The sequence below is a fragment of the Pygoscelis adeliae genome, unplaced genomic scaffold, assembly GCF_000699105.1.
Source record: "Pygoscelis adeliae isolate BGI_AS28 unplaced genomic scaffold, ASM69910v1 Scaffold135, whole genome shotgun sequence".
NCBI classification, from domain to species: domain Eukaryota; kingdom Metazoa; phylum Chordata; class Aves; order Sphenisciformes; family Spheniscidae; genus Pygoscelis; species Pygoscelis adeliae.
Window position 1 is genome coordinate 3301408 of NW_008824908.1, and position 19644 is coordinate 3321051.

The window sequence follows — 19644 nt, forward strand, 5'->3', positions numbered from 1 at the left end:
AGGTCGAGGGATGTGGTTCTGCGCCTCTACTCTGCTCTGGTGAGACCCCACCTGGAGAACTGTGTCCAGCTCTCGAGTCCCCAGTACAAGAAAGACACGGGCCTGTTGGAGCGGGTCCAGAAGAGGGCCATGAAAATGACTGGGGGGATGGAACACCTCTCCTATGAAGAAAGGCTGAGAGTTGGGATTGTTCAGCCTGGAGAAGAGAAGGCTCTGGGGAGACCTTATTGCAGCCTATCAGTACTTCAAGGGGGCTTATAAGAAAGACAGGGACAAACTTTTTAGCAGGGCCTGTTGCAACAGGACAAGGGGTAATGGTTTTAAAGTAAAGGGGGGTAGATTTAGACTAGATATAAGGAAGAAATTTTTTATGCTGAGGGTGGTGAAACACTGGAACAGGCTGCCCAGAGCGGTGGTGGATGCCCCATCCCTGGAAACGTTCAAGGTCAGGTTGGACGGGGCTCTGAGCAACCTGATCTAGTTGAAGATGTCCCTGCCCATGGCAGGGGGGGTGGACTAGATGACCTTTAGAGGTCCCTTCCAACCCAAACCATTCTATGATTCTATGATTCTATTATTCTAATTTATTTTTAGGGTGGGTAACAAGCTTTGCGGATAGAGGAAAAACAGTAGTTGCTATATATCTTGATAGGCTTTTGACACTGTCATTCATTGTACTGTAAGAAAATGAGTTTTAGATTGCTGGTGTGTAAAATGCAGGCCGAAAAGTGGAATGCATAAACAGCAATAACCTATAACTAGAATATTGCACCTGGTTTTGGCCAAAGAAACGCACAGACAAATTTGAGAGAGCATAGAAGAGAGTGATAAGAATGAGGAACTATCCATGAAGGATGACGCACAAGAGAAGATTCAACAAACTAGGCTTGTTTGGCTTGAAGGAGAGGAAAAACTGAAGAGAAGACATGATAAGTTTTAAAAAAACATAAATGTTGTTCTCAACAGGAAGAAAACAATGTGTCCTCTGTATCTATGAGTATGATGAGAAGTAGTTGGTGTACACACAAGAAAGATTAAGCTTGGATATTGAAACAGAGTCACCAGTAGTGAAGATTGCTTGGAGAGGCTTCTGAATCTCCAGCATTGAGCATCTTTAAACATAAGACAGACAGATGTTTTTCAAGAGTGGCATGGATATGATCCTGTCTTGTGACAGGCAAATGGCTTTGGATGGTCTCTTGAGAACTCTTCTAGTTCTCAGATAATTATCACCCCATTAACATTTCATTTGTTGTAGGTGAAGAAAGCATTTTTAAAGTCAGTATACCCAGTGTAGAAAAAGATTTATTCTCCAGCTCCCAGTATTGGGAAGAATTTGTCTCCCTTCACCTACAATACCTTACACGTGCGGCAGCTTTAGACTATACTGTTTTTGTTTGTCAAGTATTACTACTAACAACTTACTCCTCATAACCTGTGTGGAGCAGCCATTACATGACATTGTGTATTGCTATAGGAAGACTGTAATTTCTGAGAAGGCTTCTGTTTGAATTTTCTGGTGTGTCTTGGAATCCTTCTATATGGACAATTTTGGTGCCTAACATGAAGTAAAAGAAATTTCTGGAGCTGTCCCATTGGACTCTTTCTCTTGCAATTTGAACTCTGGTCATTATAAGCACTGATCATTATGAGCATGCCTCTAAATATTCATACATTAGTCCTGCAAAGAAGACTTGGACAGCAAAAGAAATATTAAACTGTTACCTTGTCTCATGGAATTCTTTAATTTTTAGAATTTGACAAACATGAGGAAGAGCTAATGCATTTTTCATCTACTCCAGGAAGCCAGAAGATTTCAAAACATTGATAAATCATGGCAGAGAATTATGCAGAGAGCCCATGAAACATCAAACATCGTGCAGTGCTGTGTTGGAGATGAGACTTTGGCACAACTATTACCACATTTGCTGGAACAATTGGAAATCTGTCAGAAATCACTGACTGGGTATTTGGAAAAAAAACGGTTAATATTTCCAAGATTTTTTTTTGTATCTGACCCTGCTCTTCTGGAAATCCTTGGTCAAGCATCTGATTCCCACACTATTCAGGTATAAGTAATAAGGCAATACTGTTCTTACGATCAGTATCAGTAAGTGAGGAACATGGAGGATTTCGTTATTTAGTTGAGATAATTTTTTTCACTTATGGAAAGATTTATAGAATCTTCTAATACAGGATTTAAAGGCAAAGTAAGAATGCCATATCAGATCAGTTTACAGAGGTTTTTTTTTTTTTTCTGATTCTATTGTAGGCACATTTATTAAGTTTGTTTGACAATGTTAACCGAGTGGGATTTCATGAAAAAAACTACGACCAGATTTTATTGTTTGAATCTCAAGAAGGAGAACAGGTCAATATTATTGAACCAGTTTTAGCTCAGGTAATGGAAGTATATATTGCAGTTTTTCATTACTTGATTTAAAGTAGATTTATGTTTTAGAGACCAACAGTATCGCATCATGCTATTATTTGACTACCTGAATGAAAACCTTCTAATGCGAACAGCAAGAGCAAAGGCCAGAAAGGACAGGACATTTGTGTCATTCTGTAACGATTACTTTACTTGTTTTTTCAGCAGTACTGATGTGAAGTGCCAAATCCATCACATATCTCTGGAAGGGCAGTGGAGCAGAAGGAAGAGAGGAATCTTTTAAAGATTAGAGAATAACAAAGAGGGAAATGGGAGTATGAAGGACTGAGAAAAAAGTTGCGTAGGGCTTTTTCTCCTTGTGAATTATTAATGAACTAATTCTTTAAAAGTACTTTCTTGTTTATTTCAGGGAAATGTGGAATTCTGGTTAGGTCAGCTGCTGAATGGGATTAGGAAAACAATCCACACCATCATTAGAGAGGCATCAATGGCCATTAGCGATTCAGGATTTAAGCTGTATGACTTTCAGGCAATGTTTCCTGCACAAATAGGACTTCTGGGAATTCAAATGATCTGGACCAGAGATGCAGAGAAAGCACTGAACAGTACCAAAACAGACAAAAAGGTGGTATTTAATGAATCTTTGGGGATTAATTAAAAGCATTGTTTGGAACAGCGCATATTGTGAAAAGTTAAAAGTAATGTGTAGGAAAAAGCACAAAATACTAGTTAAGTAACCAGAATAACAAATAAACTAACAGGAAAAGAGAATGATAAAAAATGTGTTAAGAGGTCACATCTCTTCACCATCCCCCAGCATGTGCTTTAGAATTGTTCCTAATCCTGTATTTTTTCTATTGTTCTGTCAGCTCAGTCATCTTGGGAAGGGACAATTTCTCAGTTTGGGAATATAGTGAATCTTATCCTATTACTTTCCCAAAATCAAATTTGGAAAGAAATAAGAGCTCCCAAAATGTGGGGAAATAACTGTGCTTCATGGGCATTGGTCTACTGTAACAGAGTGTATTAGATTCTTCAGCTGATGAGCTCTTTTTTTAGGAAAGGGAGAGAAGAATAGAAGCCATTTGAGAAGGTGCTGGTTTAATCTCAAACACGTAGAGAAGATACTGTTAACACCAAGGTGTTATTACTAACACTGAATCTATGAAGGAGGAAGGAGAGGATGTGAACTAAAGAGTTGCAAATTACCATTAATCAAGATTATACAGCGTGATTGGACTAAGAACTAGTAACACCATCCTACCTTGAAAGTAAATGCAGGGGAATGGTACCATGCTGTACTTGGATACTGAATGAAAACAAAGACTTTAGACTATGGAGAAGACCACTTAGTGCTACATTTTCTGCATTGTACAAAGCTTTCATTTACTTAGAATGAACTGTGTGTGTTTTTGGGGGGCAGGGAGGTTGTTTAGTTCTCTGTTAGTTTTGCAGTGTTTTTAGCATTTTTTTTTCTCAGCAAACAGTGTGAGTTTTAGGCTTTGCATTTATTTATGGAAAACTAGTTTGATTGTTTTCTCACACGTTTGGAACAGGAGTCGATATGAGCTGCCCTTTCTGAAACCTCAGCACTTTATAATTTGTTGTGTACCAGGAACGTCACTGACAGGGGCTCATGCTGTTTACCTAAGTCAATATTGTATAGTCACTGTTGTATTTTGTGGAATTTTGTAACAGAATCTGGTGCCACAAAAGAAATTATTTTAGCATTGACATCTAAAATTACACTACATTTTCCGCCTCCTCTGGTTAGAGGATGTGATAGATCTCCAGGTTCCTGTTCCCCCTAATGAGTAGATACTGCTTGGGCTAATGTGCAATACCCAAAACCAGAGAGTGATGGTTCTGAAAATATGCAGGGATGCAATCAGCTGAATATGTAATGTATAGTAGTCTTGGAATAAAATCTAATGACGTGACCTGTTCACCTAGATATAACCTTATTGTACTCTGTTGGGCTAAGAATGCATGCATGGAGGGCAGCCTGCAAATCCAAATTTAGGATTCCAAGCCTAATAAATACAAAGCAGATGTCAGATACATAGATGTCATGGGCCCATATGTTTGCAGATGTTTTTTATTTTTTATTCTAAACACTGGAAGAACAAATCATGCTTGTATTAATATGGCTGTTCTTGCTATGTGGAAAAGGTAATGCACACAACAAATCAGAAGTTTTTGGAACTTTTAAATGATTTGATTGACATGACAACACACAATCTGACAAGAATGGAGCGCACAAAATATGAAACTTTAATCACCATTCATGTGCACCAGAAGGATATCTTTGATGATTTGGTAAGTTTTTGAAACCCTTTAAGGGACTTTCTGTATGGAAGTTTTTTGTGCATATTAAAAAATTATAAAGAAATCTTACAATCTGTTCTTTTTGAGTAGCTCTGACATTAGTGCTGTGATATAGCATATCAGATTTAGTTTTATTTCATATAGATGACATGCAGAGATAAGGGCAAATTATATATAGGTATGTTCATAGGTTTAGACCCATCATGCACAAATTCACTGTGAGCAAAAGAGTGTAATTTTTTAAATTAAACTATTTTCTCAAACTGAAAATTTAATACATTATTTAATTGAAATGTAAAAGGAAAAAAAGTCCCTTTAGTATTGCTATCAATCATGTGATTTCCAGCCCAGCCTATGTGTTGATTTAAGGTAATAGTTATTCAAAGGTTAAAGCGGTGGGGCTCCATATATTTGAAAAGGGTAGCAACAGTAACCAGAACAGATATTTTAAATTTTTTTATAATTGAGTTGCATCAGACTTCCTTTAGATAAGTATATTGAATACATGAAACTATAATATAAAAATGGAAGTAAAATAACTTTCTAAAAGCTTGCATGATGCAAAGGTCAATAATTCAATACTGTATTGTTTAATCTATGCATATATGTTAGAAAGATAAAAATTAAGTGCATGTGTAAAGAAAGATAGAAAATCATAAAGAAAACTCCTGAAAGTTAGAAAGAAAACTGCCAGCTTCTAAGGTAGGCATGGGGTTTTATCCTCTGCCCGTAATTTTTAATTTATTTTCATAATTGTTTTCTTAATTGGACATTTCATTATCAATTAATTGAATGTCATATTATAATAAAATTACAGAAGATTGGTTAAATATAAAGGGTCTGTATGTGAAATAAAGGGGGGCAAGTCCAAAACTGAGGAAAGGATTCTTAATTGGTAGATGTAATATTATCCTTTTCTCTCAAAACGTTCTGTTCCCTGCTAAACACATTCTTTTGTGATTGAGAGAAAGTTGAGGGAAGTGGCTGAGAATCCAGAACCTCCTCTTCACCTTACACCATGTCTGCAAGGCCAATAACCAGGACTACGTGTTCTGTAAGAGGCTGGTGGTTTTGAGATCAAGTGTCAAAAACAATGAATCAAGATCTGTTAATCTGCCACAAATCTAAATATGTGTGTGGCAAGTTCATACTGAAAAATACATCCCAAATAAACAAACACACAGACATGTATACAACATATTCAAGTGTTGTCCATGATTTAGTATTTCTGTGAGTAATGACACCAGATACCATGCAGTGTAACCAGTATTGTTACTTAGTTTTTTATGAAGTTTTCCTTCACTGTTCTTCAATATCTCCGTAAGACAAAATTCATAATCTCTGTACACAACTCAGAGGAAAATTAAAGTGGTCAAAAGGTTCAGAGCATGTCATAGACAGGTTTGAAAAGATAATTCTGGATGTCTTGACTCCTGACAGGTTCTGTGCTCATTCTTCCAGCTCTTGAATTTATGCATAGTAGACTTCTTTTCTGTATGGGATTTAAGATGAATTTGTTACACTGTTTCATTTCTGTATTAATGATTTTTCTTTTCCATTATAGGTCCGTATGAACATTAAATCTCCATCTGATTTTGAATGGCAAAAACAGTCGCGATTTTATTTTCTTGAAGACTTGGATAAATGCATTATCCAAATCACTGACGTAGAGTTCACCTACTGCAATGAATACTTAGGGTGTACAGACAGGCTTGTTATAACTCCTTTAACTGACAGGTAGTTATAAAAAGAATGCAGTGCATAGTACTGGAGCTAAAACTTAATTCCTTTGATTTAATTCCTTTAACTTTCACAAGTCAGAATTCTTTCTTTGGTTGCACTCTGGTGCTGCAATATCGGTGCTGAACAGCAGAGGCCAGTGCTTATATATTCATCTAGTGAAAGCGGGCACCCCTAGGAGGGGTCTTGAATTCTCTTTTGAGTATTTGCTTGAGCTGTATGTGCTGTGGTAGGCATTGAAAAACTTACTTGTGCTCAAGATAAATATAGCTGAATGCCATATACTTCACCAGCCTAAACAGAGTGGATCTAAAAAACAATATATTGCTGCATTCAATAAGGTAGGAGTTGCATGAGAATTTGGGATTATGGCAAGTGATTCATTTGAAGTCACCCTAGAGGAGAAAGCAGTAACTCAGGACATAGCATTGAATAACCAATATGGTTTTAAGCAAGGCCTATGGAGAATTACGGGACTACAAACACAGAAGAAGCTCTGAGGGCAAAATGTAAGGAGAACTTTGTATTGGTGGAGTGTTAGTTATACAGCACAGTATTAGATGCATATTTTCCTAAAGTACTTGGTACTGCTTCAGCTAGGCAAGAGGCAGATGTATTTGCTATGCCAGAGCTTGTTCTTTTAAGTGTGGATAAGAATGTCAAAATTCTGTGCATGTTCAGTCATTTGTTGTTTGAAGAATGACTGCTGGCCGTTGAATTAATGTTGGAATTGTCTTTGCACTCTCTGTGCTACTAGATTTTATTTACTAGTGAAATTTCAGACTTTTGCCAATTTCTGAACCAAAATTATGCCCAGTGAGCTATTTAAGAGAGCCAAAACCCTATTCTTGGATACCTGGCTTTTAACATGTAACACACATCTGCCAAATTCTATGTTATGTACCCTACTATTCCTATGCTAGATAGAGATCTGTTTGCAGCAATAAACATGCAGTTGATTAGTGGGTATGGCAGCCCTACCACGCAGACAATATTTTTGCCCACCAGGAGAGAGAGTATCAAGAAAATGTTGTCATTCAAAATTTGTTCACAGAATTAAAATGCAACCTAATTGGTTAGGGATTGATTCAAGCTGCTATGTCATACAAGATTGAAAACTAGCGCAGGGTGACATTGTTGAAGAAAATGCATCTTTTGAATGAGTTTAAACTGTAATAATAACAACAAAAAAGAACAGAGGTATCTGTCTTTGGGCAAACCTAGAAGAGCCAAACAGAGCTGCAGGGATTGGTGGCTATCCGCTGTTACATACCGAGAGAGTATTTGAAGCAGAGATGTTTTCTAGTGCTGGCATGGGAAACATGTACCTAAGCAGTGTTGCATAAGAACAGATTTTATTCCCCTTCTAGGCTTTTTCCGCTTTAATATTTTTAATGTTGCTATATGGACTTGTGTGAGCTTCTGACAATTTTCAGGTAATGATATCTTTGCTTTCCATTAATCAACTTGGAGTCAAGTGCTGTTTGGCTAATGATTTTGTGTTCAGAAAGATTCCTGGAGCACATGATAGATACACACTGGCAGTAGTACATTACATTAAGATAATGGGACTGAAATTGAATGCTCCTAAACATCATGTCAGACACAGACCATGTCGTGGCAGATACAAAAAATGAAATGCAAGTTCTATTTAGGACTTGTTCTATGTATACAGTTTGTCCTTACTTCATTTTCAGTAGCAGAATTGTTAGAAGTGGTATTTTTTCTGTGTTCACTGAGTGCCTGTTAACTGATTACTGAGTAATAAGGTGATAAAGCATTATTATTGCTATTATATTAGAATGAGTACTGTATTATTTTATAGGAAGTGTACTAGCTGGTATCATTTGGGTTTTTTCAGTGCTCATTTTCTCTCCCCAGATATATCATAAAGCTATTGAGTTTCACAGTGTTAAAAAGGGCTTACTGGGATTTCGGAGCATTGTAGGTTAGAACAGCAGTCTTTCTACACCCTTCAGTCGTCTCCACACGATCTGGGGAGGTGAGACTTAAACCTGGGGATGTCAACCCAGGATGGAGGCTGAAGCAGAAGATGATCCTAGGATTCATGGGTCCCTCCTCTTTCTGCATTGCCCATTACAATCTTCCCTCTGGTCCATTCCCCTCCTGGAACTCAAAGACCTAATGTGTCTGGCAGCATTGCTCTGGTTTGGCATGCTGGTAGGGAAATGGCAAGAACAGGAGCTGCTTCCAGCCCCTGTGCCTTCCTATTGCCAGATCAGAGAGCCCATCTGGGGAGAGCGTATGAAGATGGGAAAAAAGGCAGAAACCCAGCAGGTCTAGGTGCTGCAGCATAAGGCTGGGTCATGGAGGGAGGGTGTATGATTAGTGTGAGAAAATCACAATACTACAGTATTTTGGTATTCAGCATTTAGAATTGGCTTGTGCATGGCCTGGGCTGTTGCAGTCATCGCTGTGCTGGACACATGCTTTTCTGCAGGTGGAGCAAAGGTGGTACCTGGTAACTCAGCTTCACGGTGTGCAAAGGGGGTGACTGAGGACTTACCGCAGGGAAGCACACCCATTTCTGCCCCCTTCCCCAGCTCTGTGTAATACAACTGCTGTGGTTACATTAACAGACTTCAAGTAATTAATAGTAGAAAAAGATTAATAGAGCTCTTCGTTCTGTGTCTAGGTGTTACATCACTCTGGCACAGGCCCTGGGCATGAGTATGGGTGGTGCACCAGCAGGACCTGCAGGGACAGGGAAAACAGAGACAACTAAAGACATGGGCAAATGCCTGGGAAAGTATGTTGTTGTTTTCAATTGTTCAGACCAAATGGACTACAGAGGACTTGGCCGTATCTATAAAGGTAAGAAATAATCTGGTTTGTTCATTTTAGAGTCATAAATTTTTGTCTCTTCACGAGTGAGTTAGCAATGATTAGTAGGGTATTTTCTTCTCTGTTTCCTCTTATTTCCAGACGCTCATCAACTTTTCCTGATACTTGATTATTTCTTCTTTTTTTCCCTTTTTTCTTCCTGCATGCTTTCCAGGATTTTTTTTATATTCTTGGAGGGTGTTTCCTATCTTTGTCCTCTTTTCTGTTTCCCTTTTAATCCTTTCTACTTAATTTCTTTATGCCTCTATCCCACCCATCCCAAGGGGGAGGATATTTAACCCTCCCTTGCCATTTTTGTATCAAGCAAGACAAACAAATACAGAGCTCGGTGATGTTGTGCAAGGCAGGGAAACATGCAAAGTGGTACAGTGTCTTATTTTGAACTCTAGAACTTTTTTGAAACCAGGAAAATGAGATAGTGGTCAAACTCTGATAACTTTTCATGATAAGCAGAGCTTTGAAGTCAGTTTTGCAAACAGTGATCAGGTGATCCAATATCTATGGACTCCATTATGTCTGTTTTCTTGTATGTAGCTACTATTGGTTGTATGGACGGGCAGACCACAGAACGCCACCATTTTCTGTGAGTGGTGGGCTCTTAAATCTAACACAAGGTATCATAAACATAATTTTCACTGTTGTGATATCTCCTGAAGGTTAGAATATAACCTGGAGATCATTTCTAGTTTTAATTAAGAAGCCAGCAAAGCTGGCCAAGATTTTAATAGAACTAACTTTTGTCTTTGGCTTCTTATTTAAGAGCTTAAAAGTATCCAGTTAATCTTTTCTAATGGAGATAGAAAGCCTGAAAGGCATGTCAGGTTTGGATTAAGGTGATTCTGTAATAAATTGTGAAAAGATTTTCCATATTTCTCTCTTATCTCTTCTGTGGTCTTACTGGGTTTGTTTGTGGCTGAGTTAGATCAAGACGACCAATAGTACATATTTGGGAAGAACCGAGTTAAAAGCAGTACTTGTACTGACTTCACTGGACCACTGTTCTTCCTCCTAATCCTTTTGTTCTTTTACAGATATTTTTAGGCCTCATTAACTTGTTAACTTTCTTTAATGGCCATATCAAAAAGAGGGAAATGGGAAGAAGTAGAGCAAAGAAAGAAGGGAAAAAATTATTTGACCAGTTTGACAAGTTTTTCTAATCATGGCTCAGAAGTTTTGTGGCTGTCTATGCATTCTGCAGAATGCCCTGCTTCTCACTGATTGAACACATTAGCTCCATTTATAAGAACATGAAAATAGATAAGAAAGAAACATTTCCATTCTTGCTTTCTTTGCCTCAGCCAGCCTCCATCCCCTGTTTTGCTGAGCCATGAGCCATGACAGAAGAGATACACTGAGCTTTGAAAGGGCACTGGTATCTCTCTCTCTCTCTCTCTCTCTCTCTCTCTCTCTCTCTCTCTCTCTCTCTGAGGCATGCTCACCTCTGTTGCCTTCCCTCCTACTGGGGATTTCCCTAGTTGGAGCTGCAGTAAGGGGCCAGCCTGGAGCAAGCAGGATAGCTGGAGAAAACAGTCAAGGAGACACTGCTACAAAAAAAGAGGATAAAGTGCCCCCTACTAGAGCAGCCCTATCATTTCCATTCCAGGAATCTGAGGTAGTGCAGTAAATATGGAAGCAGCAGATGGTAGAGCTAGTGACCCTCCTTGAGCTAGTGACCATCCTTAGCTCTTGTGAGAGTTTAATCCCCAGTGCTGAACTGGTCCCATGAAGAGCCCACTCTTCTAGCTAGATGTTCTGCTAATGCCACAAGAATGGAAAGTTTGATCACAGTCTTCATTTAAAGCATTAGGCAGTCTTTTAGCTAGTCTTCTAGCTTTAGCTTTAGCTTTGGTCTTTTTAGGTGAATGCAGGCATTCACTGCCTTGGAGAAGGCTGAAACTGGCTCGGTGCTCCTATGAGCAGTGAGGGCAGAAGACAGGTTTCATAGTATCCCATTAAATTACACTGGGATGTGGGTTAAACTTTTGTAGAAGCTGGTGACTTCTGTACTGAATATACTGCGTTATTGTAGTCCTTACCTGAGGTAAATACTGTGTTTATAAGCAAGGCCAGATCATTACATATCAAGAGAGAATATAGTTTCCTAGTGACCAGAAGCTATGGAAAGCTGCTCATTTATATAATATCAAACAAACAGAGGAACATTTCTAAGCTAGAAACTGAACTAGCTGCATGTGTGAATACCTTCAGTCAAGGTCACAAGTTTCTCAAAGCACGTCTTGTAACTTCCAGATCTTTGGGCCAACTTTTAGTTGCATGTCTTTTATCGTGCTTGCAGACTTTTAGTGTCCCAAGTTTACTTTACTTGTTGGTAATAAACAGAAGAGGGCTGGGACCAGCTTGCTGTCTGACTAAGCATGAATATGCCCATAACGCCAAGCGCAGTCATCTGCTGGGTCTCTGCTGTACCCTCATCTGTCCAGAGGGGGGATGTCAGCCTTTGTTTCTTCTTGGAGTGGGTTTGTCTTTGATCTCACCAAGCTGTTGTCTTTTTCCTCTCTGCTCCTTCTGTGAGAACGTTTGCATCTCTTTATGTTACCACCTTTTTTCCTGACTCCTTGGTGATTTCACTTCTTTGTATTAAACAGTTAGGGACTTGTGTCAACCCAGACATCTAGCCTCTGTATCCTTGCTTTGTTTCTGCCTTCTTATCCTGAGCAGTTTGGTAACTTATCCTTTCTCATTTCAGATTGAGGCAATAGTGATAACTGCAGCTTGTCGTTGCCTTCTTTTAGTAAAACTGGGCACAATTGTTGTGTCTAAGAACATGAGCTGAGTTTTAGGGCTCAGCTTCCTTTGTCTGTTGTTTTCTATAAGCTGACCATTTTCCATGTAGTATTGTCATCATATGCAACAAAAGCTGAGTAATACTGTGTAATGTGTCCTTGTTATCTGGCTCCCTCATTTAATGGCATACTATTGTTCAATATGAGTTAGAAAAGATCCTTATAGAACTCAACAAATTGGTGCTCAGGTGACCATGATGCCTGTGACTGCTTACCACAGTCAATTTGCTGGTGGGATGGTGTTGCCTGGGAATTAGGTGATAGATCCCGCTGAATAGAGCTTGGATAGGGTGATTTTTTTCAGCATTCATCAGACTGTTGTGTGTCTGGGAGGAAAAGTAAGATTCTGTTCTTACGTAAGTCATTGATGCTTTCATTTGTGAAGGGCACCAGTTGCTTTGGACTTACTTTCACAACTTGGAAGGACCTGGCTTGGAATCACAATTTTTATGTTGAAACGTCTTTAAGTTATCTGGTATTTCTTGAAAAGAATATATATATACTGAAGTCGGGGAAGGAAGTGAGCTCTTTTTTGGTTTAACAGGAGGAGCAAAGTGAGTTTAGAGAAAGATTCTTTAATGCATATGAGATCTTTAATGGAAAAGAAGGATGGTTCTTCACAGCTGTAGAAGCGCTTTCATGCAGACTGATAAGAGAGTTCCCATGAAACATACTACATATTTTAGTGCACACCTTGAGAAATTCTTCAGAATTCCACATGTCCGTGATAGGCTTTGTACTCCATCACCAGTGTTTCCTCTTCTGAACTTTTCACTTCATCTGGTGCTGTGGGTCAAGTTATCAGATATTAGCAGATTTAGCAGTGAGGAGAAAAAGGGGGTGTGGAGGTGGTATTGTCATGTCTGCAGCCATGTTTCCAGATTTTTCCTGTAAGGACAGTAAGTTTCATCTTATGAATAAAGAAATAGAAAAATATAATATAATGTAATATAATATATATAACATAATATATTGTGTGCTATAAAATTATAATTTAAAGTTCTGGTTGTCTCAGAGATGAGGTTCTGTATCCCTGTTTCTCTCTCTTCCTGTCTCTTTTGTTTTCCTGTGTGACTCCAGCTATTCACAGACAGATGGTCTAGTCAAGATGTCCAAGGCCTGGACTTTCATCTTTGATAGTTTTATTTTTGAAATTTGAACCAAAAAGTGGGTTCAGATATAACTGGTCATCTGAATTGGACCAGAGGTAACACATGAAAGTACCAGGGAAGCAAGGGAGAAGGTGAATTTTCAAGTTTTCTATTATATCAAATTCAGTGTTAAAATTGCCCAGGAATAGCAAATCAGGGGTACTTCATCACTGTTACTGGAAAGTGTTGGTGAACATCCTTTAGGAAACCTTTTGTCTGTGGTTGTCTGTAGATAAGTATAAAAGTCGTGTTTGCTTTGGTTCTGTTTTCTATAGTTACAGTCAAACAACTCCAGTCTTACCTGAGGTACCTTGTTGCGATTTGATAATGAATGCAATATTTAATGTAAGATTTGATATTTATCTTAATTCAGAAGGTGAATAAAAATTCAGAAGGTGAATAAACAGGTATGGAGCTCTCTAAATTCTTTCAGGACCAACGAGCCTTGTAGCTTACTGCTTCTGGGCTACACTTTGGCTAGACAGAGTTCTGTTTTAGTGAAATTTGCTTTGAATTATGTCACTATAGTTCTACCCCTGTGTAAAATCTTAAGAGATGTGTCATTTCAATACAAAAGAGAGTTTATAGCTGCTTTGTCATGATTAGTTACTGCACTGTCATACTATTTTTAGCCAGACCTCCCAGTGCAGAGCAACACATAGAGCCTCTTGGGTCACCTGGCAGAACAGGGGTTGTCACAGTAGGCTGCAAAATAATTTCTTCGTGTGTGGGGCCCTAGTACCTGTGCTGGGGACTGTGGCCACAGTGTAGCGTTCAACGGTCAGGCCATCCAGCTGTGCCTAGGCCATAGGGTCACTGACATGGAAAGGGACATGGAACTGCATTGCAGAGATGCATTTTGAAGTAGCTATGCTGTGTGATTCATGTATCATGTGAGGACCAGATTTATAGGATATCTGTACTGATTTGCGTGTGTGTCACATTTCTTAGACATAGTTAAAGATCTCTTTAGTCTTTTCCTTTATTTTCTGCTTTTACTCCATTTCTGTATTTGATTACCATACTGTGTTTTGTGTGGGGACAGCAGTTAATGCACAGCATGACAGGGCACAACAAAATTATGTTGTCTCTAAGCTGTTAACGCAGCTGACAGTTTGCTTGCTGTGCCTTTGCTTGTGTGTGTGTGGGTGTATGCATGTGTGTATTTTCTCTCCTTTTTAAACGCCACCAGAATGAAATAATTTTGCAAGAACTGAATTTATTCAAAGCTGTGGGATATTGGCTTTGCCTGAGAGTCAGGTTTCCTAACTCCATGCAGCAGGTGGCATTACAGAACAAGTGATTTTTTTTTTTCCTTTCCCAAGGGAAAAATTGTTTGGCTAGAACCTCACCTTCCCATTCTGTAGAGAAATTAATTTAAAAAATCTTTAATATAGGGATAGTAAATGTAAGAGACAATATTATATGGAACAAAGTCTCTTTCTTAAAGAATGTCCAGCTTTAGGGCTTTTCATTGTTGTATCCGAAAGAGTAGACATTGATGTTTAATAAACAAAGCAGCAAAAACTTTCTTTTTTTTTTTTTAGAATGGATCCCAGTAAGTCATGTAACACATGTAACAGAAGGGGCCAAATGTATTTGAAAAATCTCTGCAAGAGTTTTTCATCAGGGAGCAGCAAGAATGGGGCAGCTCCAGGAGGGAAGACAAGCCAGGAGCCAAGGGTGACCACCACACAGGCAAGGGCAGGGACTTCACTGACCAGGGCACAGTCCCACAGTGCCTGAGCAGGGCAGGTTGGTGACAGCTTGTTCCATCAGCTGTCCAGTGACCATCAGACAAAGTGAAATAACAAGCTGGGTCCAGGGTCCATCTAGGAAGTTCAGTCAGAAACAGCAGGAGGCAGGGCTGGAGGTAAGACTATGGATAGTTCTGGGGTCCTCCAGGAAGTTCAGTCAGCAAGTCAGGATAACAGGAGATAGGGCTGTGCCCAGCCCTACATACAACATAGCTCAGGCAAAGACTGAAGCCTTAAACCTGCCTGAGCTGAAATGGAGCTCCTGGACTGGAGGACAGAGTGTGGGTAGAAGCCCCAGGTAAGGCTGGTCAGGGCAATTAAGGCCTATTGGTGCATCCAGGGCCCTGATATTCCTCATACAAGAGGGAGAACTTTAGTTAAAGGGCTTGCTGCCGCACCAGTGAAGTCAAGGGACATGCTTAATTTGTTTTTAAAGACTGTAGGATTGAGTCTTTCATGTTTTAAATTTGGTACCTGGCTATAGAATTACTTTAATCTTTGCTTCATTATGGCATTGTGGTATTTGTATATATTCCATTTGCTTTTAAATTTTGTAATTAAGTCCATGTGACTTTTTATTCTCTTCAAATTCTTTTCTTTTGGAGCATGTTTTTCCTTATAATATCACAGAAATTAGTTAGAAGCAGCTTAGGAAAAAGATTACTCTACATATGGAATTGAACTGAATTTCATGGGAGATCTGCAGTATTGCCCTGGCTGAATCAAATCTTAAGGACCCAATTTTGGCTCTACTACCACTGTTTTTTATCTGATGTGACTCCACTGATTTTGTTGAAGAGTTCTTCCAAAATTATGTGGGTAAAAAAGACCAATCAATGCAACAATATTAAAAGAAGTTGTTAATGGGCATGAAAAAAGGTAAAAAATGAATGTAAGAATTATTTTCATATTTTTTTCTTTTTTTGCTATCTGCAAAAACTGACAAATTTTGATTTGGCTATGATAGCTGATCACAGTAGAAGATGGGACAGAGTAGAAGAGGGGCAGAGAAGAAACATAAAAGGAGCCTCAACGGGATTTGGAGTAAGATGAGAGTTCCTAGAGGAACATCTTAAAGAGCAAGAGAAGATCAGACAAGGAACAGTAGAGGGAAGGGAAGAAGGATTATATGAGCAGAACAGGACAGATCAAAGGCAAGAGAAGAGAAAACATGAAAGAGAAAAGAAAACAAAGGAGAGAGAAAAAGTATATATTAATAGTATTATTATTGATTTTTGAGTACTTTCTCTTCCATTAGCTTAAGTGTCTTAAGGAATTAACATTACACATAAACCACCCCTTGATTTATTTCACTAGTGCTATAGGAATTGCCGTATGAAGTATGGGGATTCGGGGGAGCTCTGGGCATAGTTGTTCAACATTGCAAACGCACAAATGCCTTTTCTTGGGCATGTGCTTTATTTCTGCATTTAGCACTGCCTTCAAACGGCTTAAGCCAAACTGAGCTTCACCAACCCAGTGGAATGAATTACGCACCTCTGAACATTTGTTTGTAGCACCAGTTAAAGTACTGAAGCAGGTCCTTGCTGGACCCAGGCAGTAGGAAATACTACTCCGGTGTGGGCTTTGGGAAGGGAGGAGATGGCATCCATGAAGTTCCTGAGCAGACTTACTAGCCTTTGTCTCTTGTGAAATGGACGTGGAATAACAGGGTATTACGTGGCTTTCTCACTACTGCTCTAGAAAGCTGCCACTGTAGACTCCTATTTCAATCCTGCTAACATGATACAGAAGGAGTACTTGACTCTCCCAAAAGACATTCATTTCATGATGTTTAGGGATACTAATGTCTGTCCACAACTCCATGGCCTGTTCCAAATAACAGTTTCAAGTGTGACATCAGATTCCTCTCTCTTGAACAGCAATTTTTGACCTATGATTTAATTGTTCTAAAACGCTACAATGCTTCTGTCACAAATGTAGTGATTTCTGAATTTGATTCTGTGCTTTTCATTTAGGTAGGTGTCTCTCAAGCTCATCTTTGACAATTTCACCCCCTGCCTAGATGAGTTTCCATGCTATATGCATGTTTATGCTTCGATGTACTATATACAATATTATTGAACACTTTCTGCCTTATGGTTGCTGTAGAAGTGTAGGATTCTTTGTAAAGAAGTTTGTATATCTTTCTTCCAAGGGTTAATTCTTTTTCTGGGTGTCATTAATGCACAGCCCAATTTATTCTGAGTTCTCATTTTACGCTGTGTTCATACTCTCTGTTCTTCTCATGTTACATTAAGTTATATAGAATAAGCTATATTTCATATATAAATTATTCTTGTTTGATCTGATATTTTAACAAAATATTTTTCTTTTTGCTTTTTTAGGTTTAGCCCAGTCAGGTGCATGGGGTTGCTTTGATGAATTTAACCGCATTGAACTTCCAGTTTTATCAGTAGCCGCTCAGCAGATATATATTGTACTTCAGTGTAAGAAAAATAAGAAACCTCAGTTCATTTTCACTGACGGCGATGTTGTTGACATGGACAGAGAATTTGGTATATTTCTGACTATGGTATGTGTGTGAATATGTGTAAATGGCATCACTGTGAAAAATCTTTTATTTAATGTCTATTTAATTCCCCATTGAAATTTCCCTGTTGAAATCATTGGAACTGTCTGTTAGAAAATAGTGAATACAATTTGAACAATAATTCGATCAAATAATAATGATGATATTTTCTCTTCCCCGTATTTTTAACAGGAACTTAGGACTTGGGGTATGCAATTAGCATTAACTACATATTTTAAGGGCTTTTTTAGTTGAATATTTGACAGATTGAGACTAAACCTAACCATCTCATATTTTTAGTCAAAGTCTGTTAAAATAAAACAGATGTAATTGACCGCTGCAAGGACTACTGTAGTTGGTCTGGTCAGTATTTCACCACCTGTGAAGAACTTTTGACCACAATCCTTCTGTATGACAGCATGAAGGAAACCACCCTCACTCTGGTTCACTGGCCTCCTGAAGATTTATCTTTGGTGCCTGTGGACTGCTTCTAGCAGTGCAGGAGGCAAAGAAGCGGGAAAGCGTAATAATACCTTAAAAGCCTCTTTGTATCCCCTTAGCTGTAGGCTACATATCTGCAACTCAGAATGGAAGCATTTGTCTTTATTTCAAGGTTTCCTACCTTTGAAAAGGTGTTAATGTTATCACTTTAATTTCAAAAAGAGGACAAATTAGTGGCATACAAAGGCCAGTGGGAAGGCAGTTTGGAAACAGCTGGAAGAGTTTAAGAAGTTATCACTGCATAGCCAGCGACTGCTGTTCTCACAGCTGAGCCATGCAGTAGTCACATGAATGACTTGGACATCTTCAGTGAAAGGTCAGACCCGTTAGTTTAAATTATGTTCAGTAATGGCTTGCACTGCTTGACTGACTTTGCACTGAAATGGGCTGGGAATGCTCACAAGGGATGGTAACCTCCAGCACTGGAACGCTATCAAGACCCTGAGGAACTAACCATTTAAAACAGCTCCAACAAAACATGTAAGTGGTTGTCCGTCTATGTCTGAGTGTCTTGGGCATCTCCAAATAACGTGTGATGCCGCATACTTCATGAACTGCAGTTTTTAGGCAACTGTGTAGTGATGTGTAATTGTGACATGCTCAAGTTACCCTTTGCAATCTGGCATGTGCTCCTGTGTTTGCCAAATAATTATCAGAAAAGATAAACCTTCCTATCCTGCTTTCATTATATAATATTTTATTTTATATTTTGCATTTTTCAGAACCCTGGCTATGCAGGACGACAGGAACTTCCAGAAAATCTGAAGATTCAGTTTCGCACAGTTGCTATGATGGTGCCTGACCGTAGCATTATTATGCGAGTCAAGCTGGCAAGTGCTGGTTTCCGAGACAACCAAGTCCTTAGTCGAAAATTCTATACACTCTACAAACTCTGTGAAGAGCAGTTATCTAAACAGGTAAAATAAATATTTGTCCAACTGTAAGCTGTCACTGGAAGGGAACGTAGAGAATATACTTTCATAGAATATATAATTATCTTCACACTGATGAACCTATTCATTTTTTAGGGTTTTCAGTTTCAAGTTCTAGAAACAGAGTCAGAAATCATCATGTTGTTTTTATTTTTCAAACTACTTTGTGTAGTAAAGGAAGTTTGATTTGTGATTTTTAAACAGAGTGCAGCTATTGGAGAAGTTACGAGGAACGGTGTATAGTGCTCTGCTGAACTTTGCAGAGGACACATTTTTCAGTCTCCTCACTTACGAAGACTAGACCTATTGGAGAGACAGTGTAAGAATTGTAAATAACTGAGGAATGCCTAGAAGGCACTGTTTTGTTGAGTGCTACCAGAAAAGTGCTATTCTGTTTACTATGGGGTATTTAAGTAGAAATGAAGACTAAAGCTGCTTTTAAGAACAGAACTAGTTGTTGCCTTTTGAATGCCCTGTGCTGGCTGTCCACTAGAGGGTCTCAAAGAGAGATCATATGAATGGTAGGTAAGTTGCAGCTCAAATGAGAAGCCTGCTTTGGCTGGATCCTAATGAACCTGGGCATATTGACTACATTCTCCATTATATTATTTCAGTTCTATATCACATATTTGTTAGTGACT

At 38.8% G+C, this 19644-nt stretch overlaps 1 protein-coding gene across 1 annotated transcript in view; it reads left to right on the forward strand.

The window, feature by feature from the left end:
- Positions 1-19644, forward strand: part of LOC103917741 (dynein heavy chain 5, axonemal-like) — a 174586-nt gene that overhangs the window by 53009 nt on the left and 101933 nt on the right. Inside the window, 8 exon segments of the mRNA XM_009324931.1 lie at positions 1803-2069; positions 2273-2401; positions 2802-3017; positions 4565-4711; positions 6285-6457; positions 9117-9295; positions 17386-17573; positions 18794-18988. Of these exon segments, the coding sequence (XP_009323206.1) occupies positions 1803-2069; positions 2273-2401; positions 2802-3017; positions 4565-4711; positions 6285-6457; positions 9117-9295; positions 17386-17573; positions 18794-18988 (1494 nt within the window).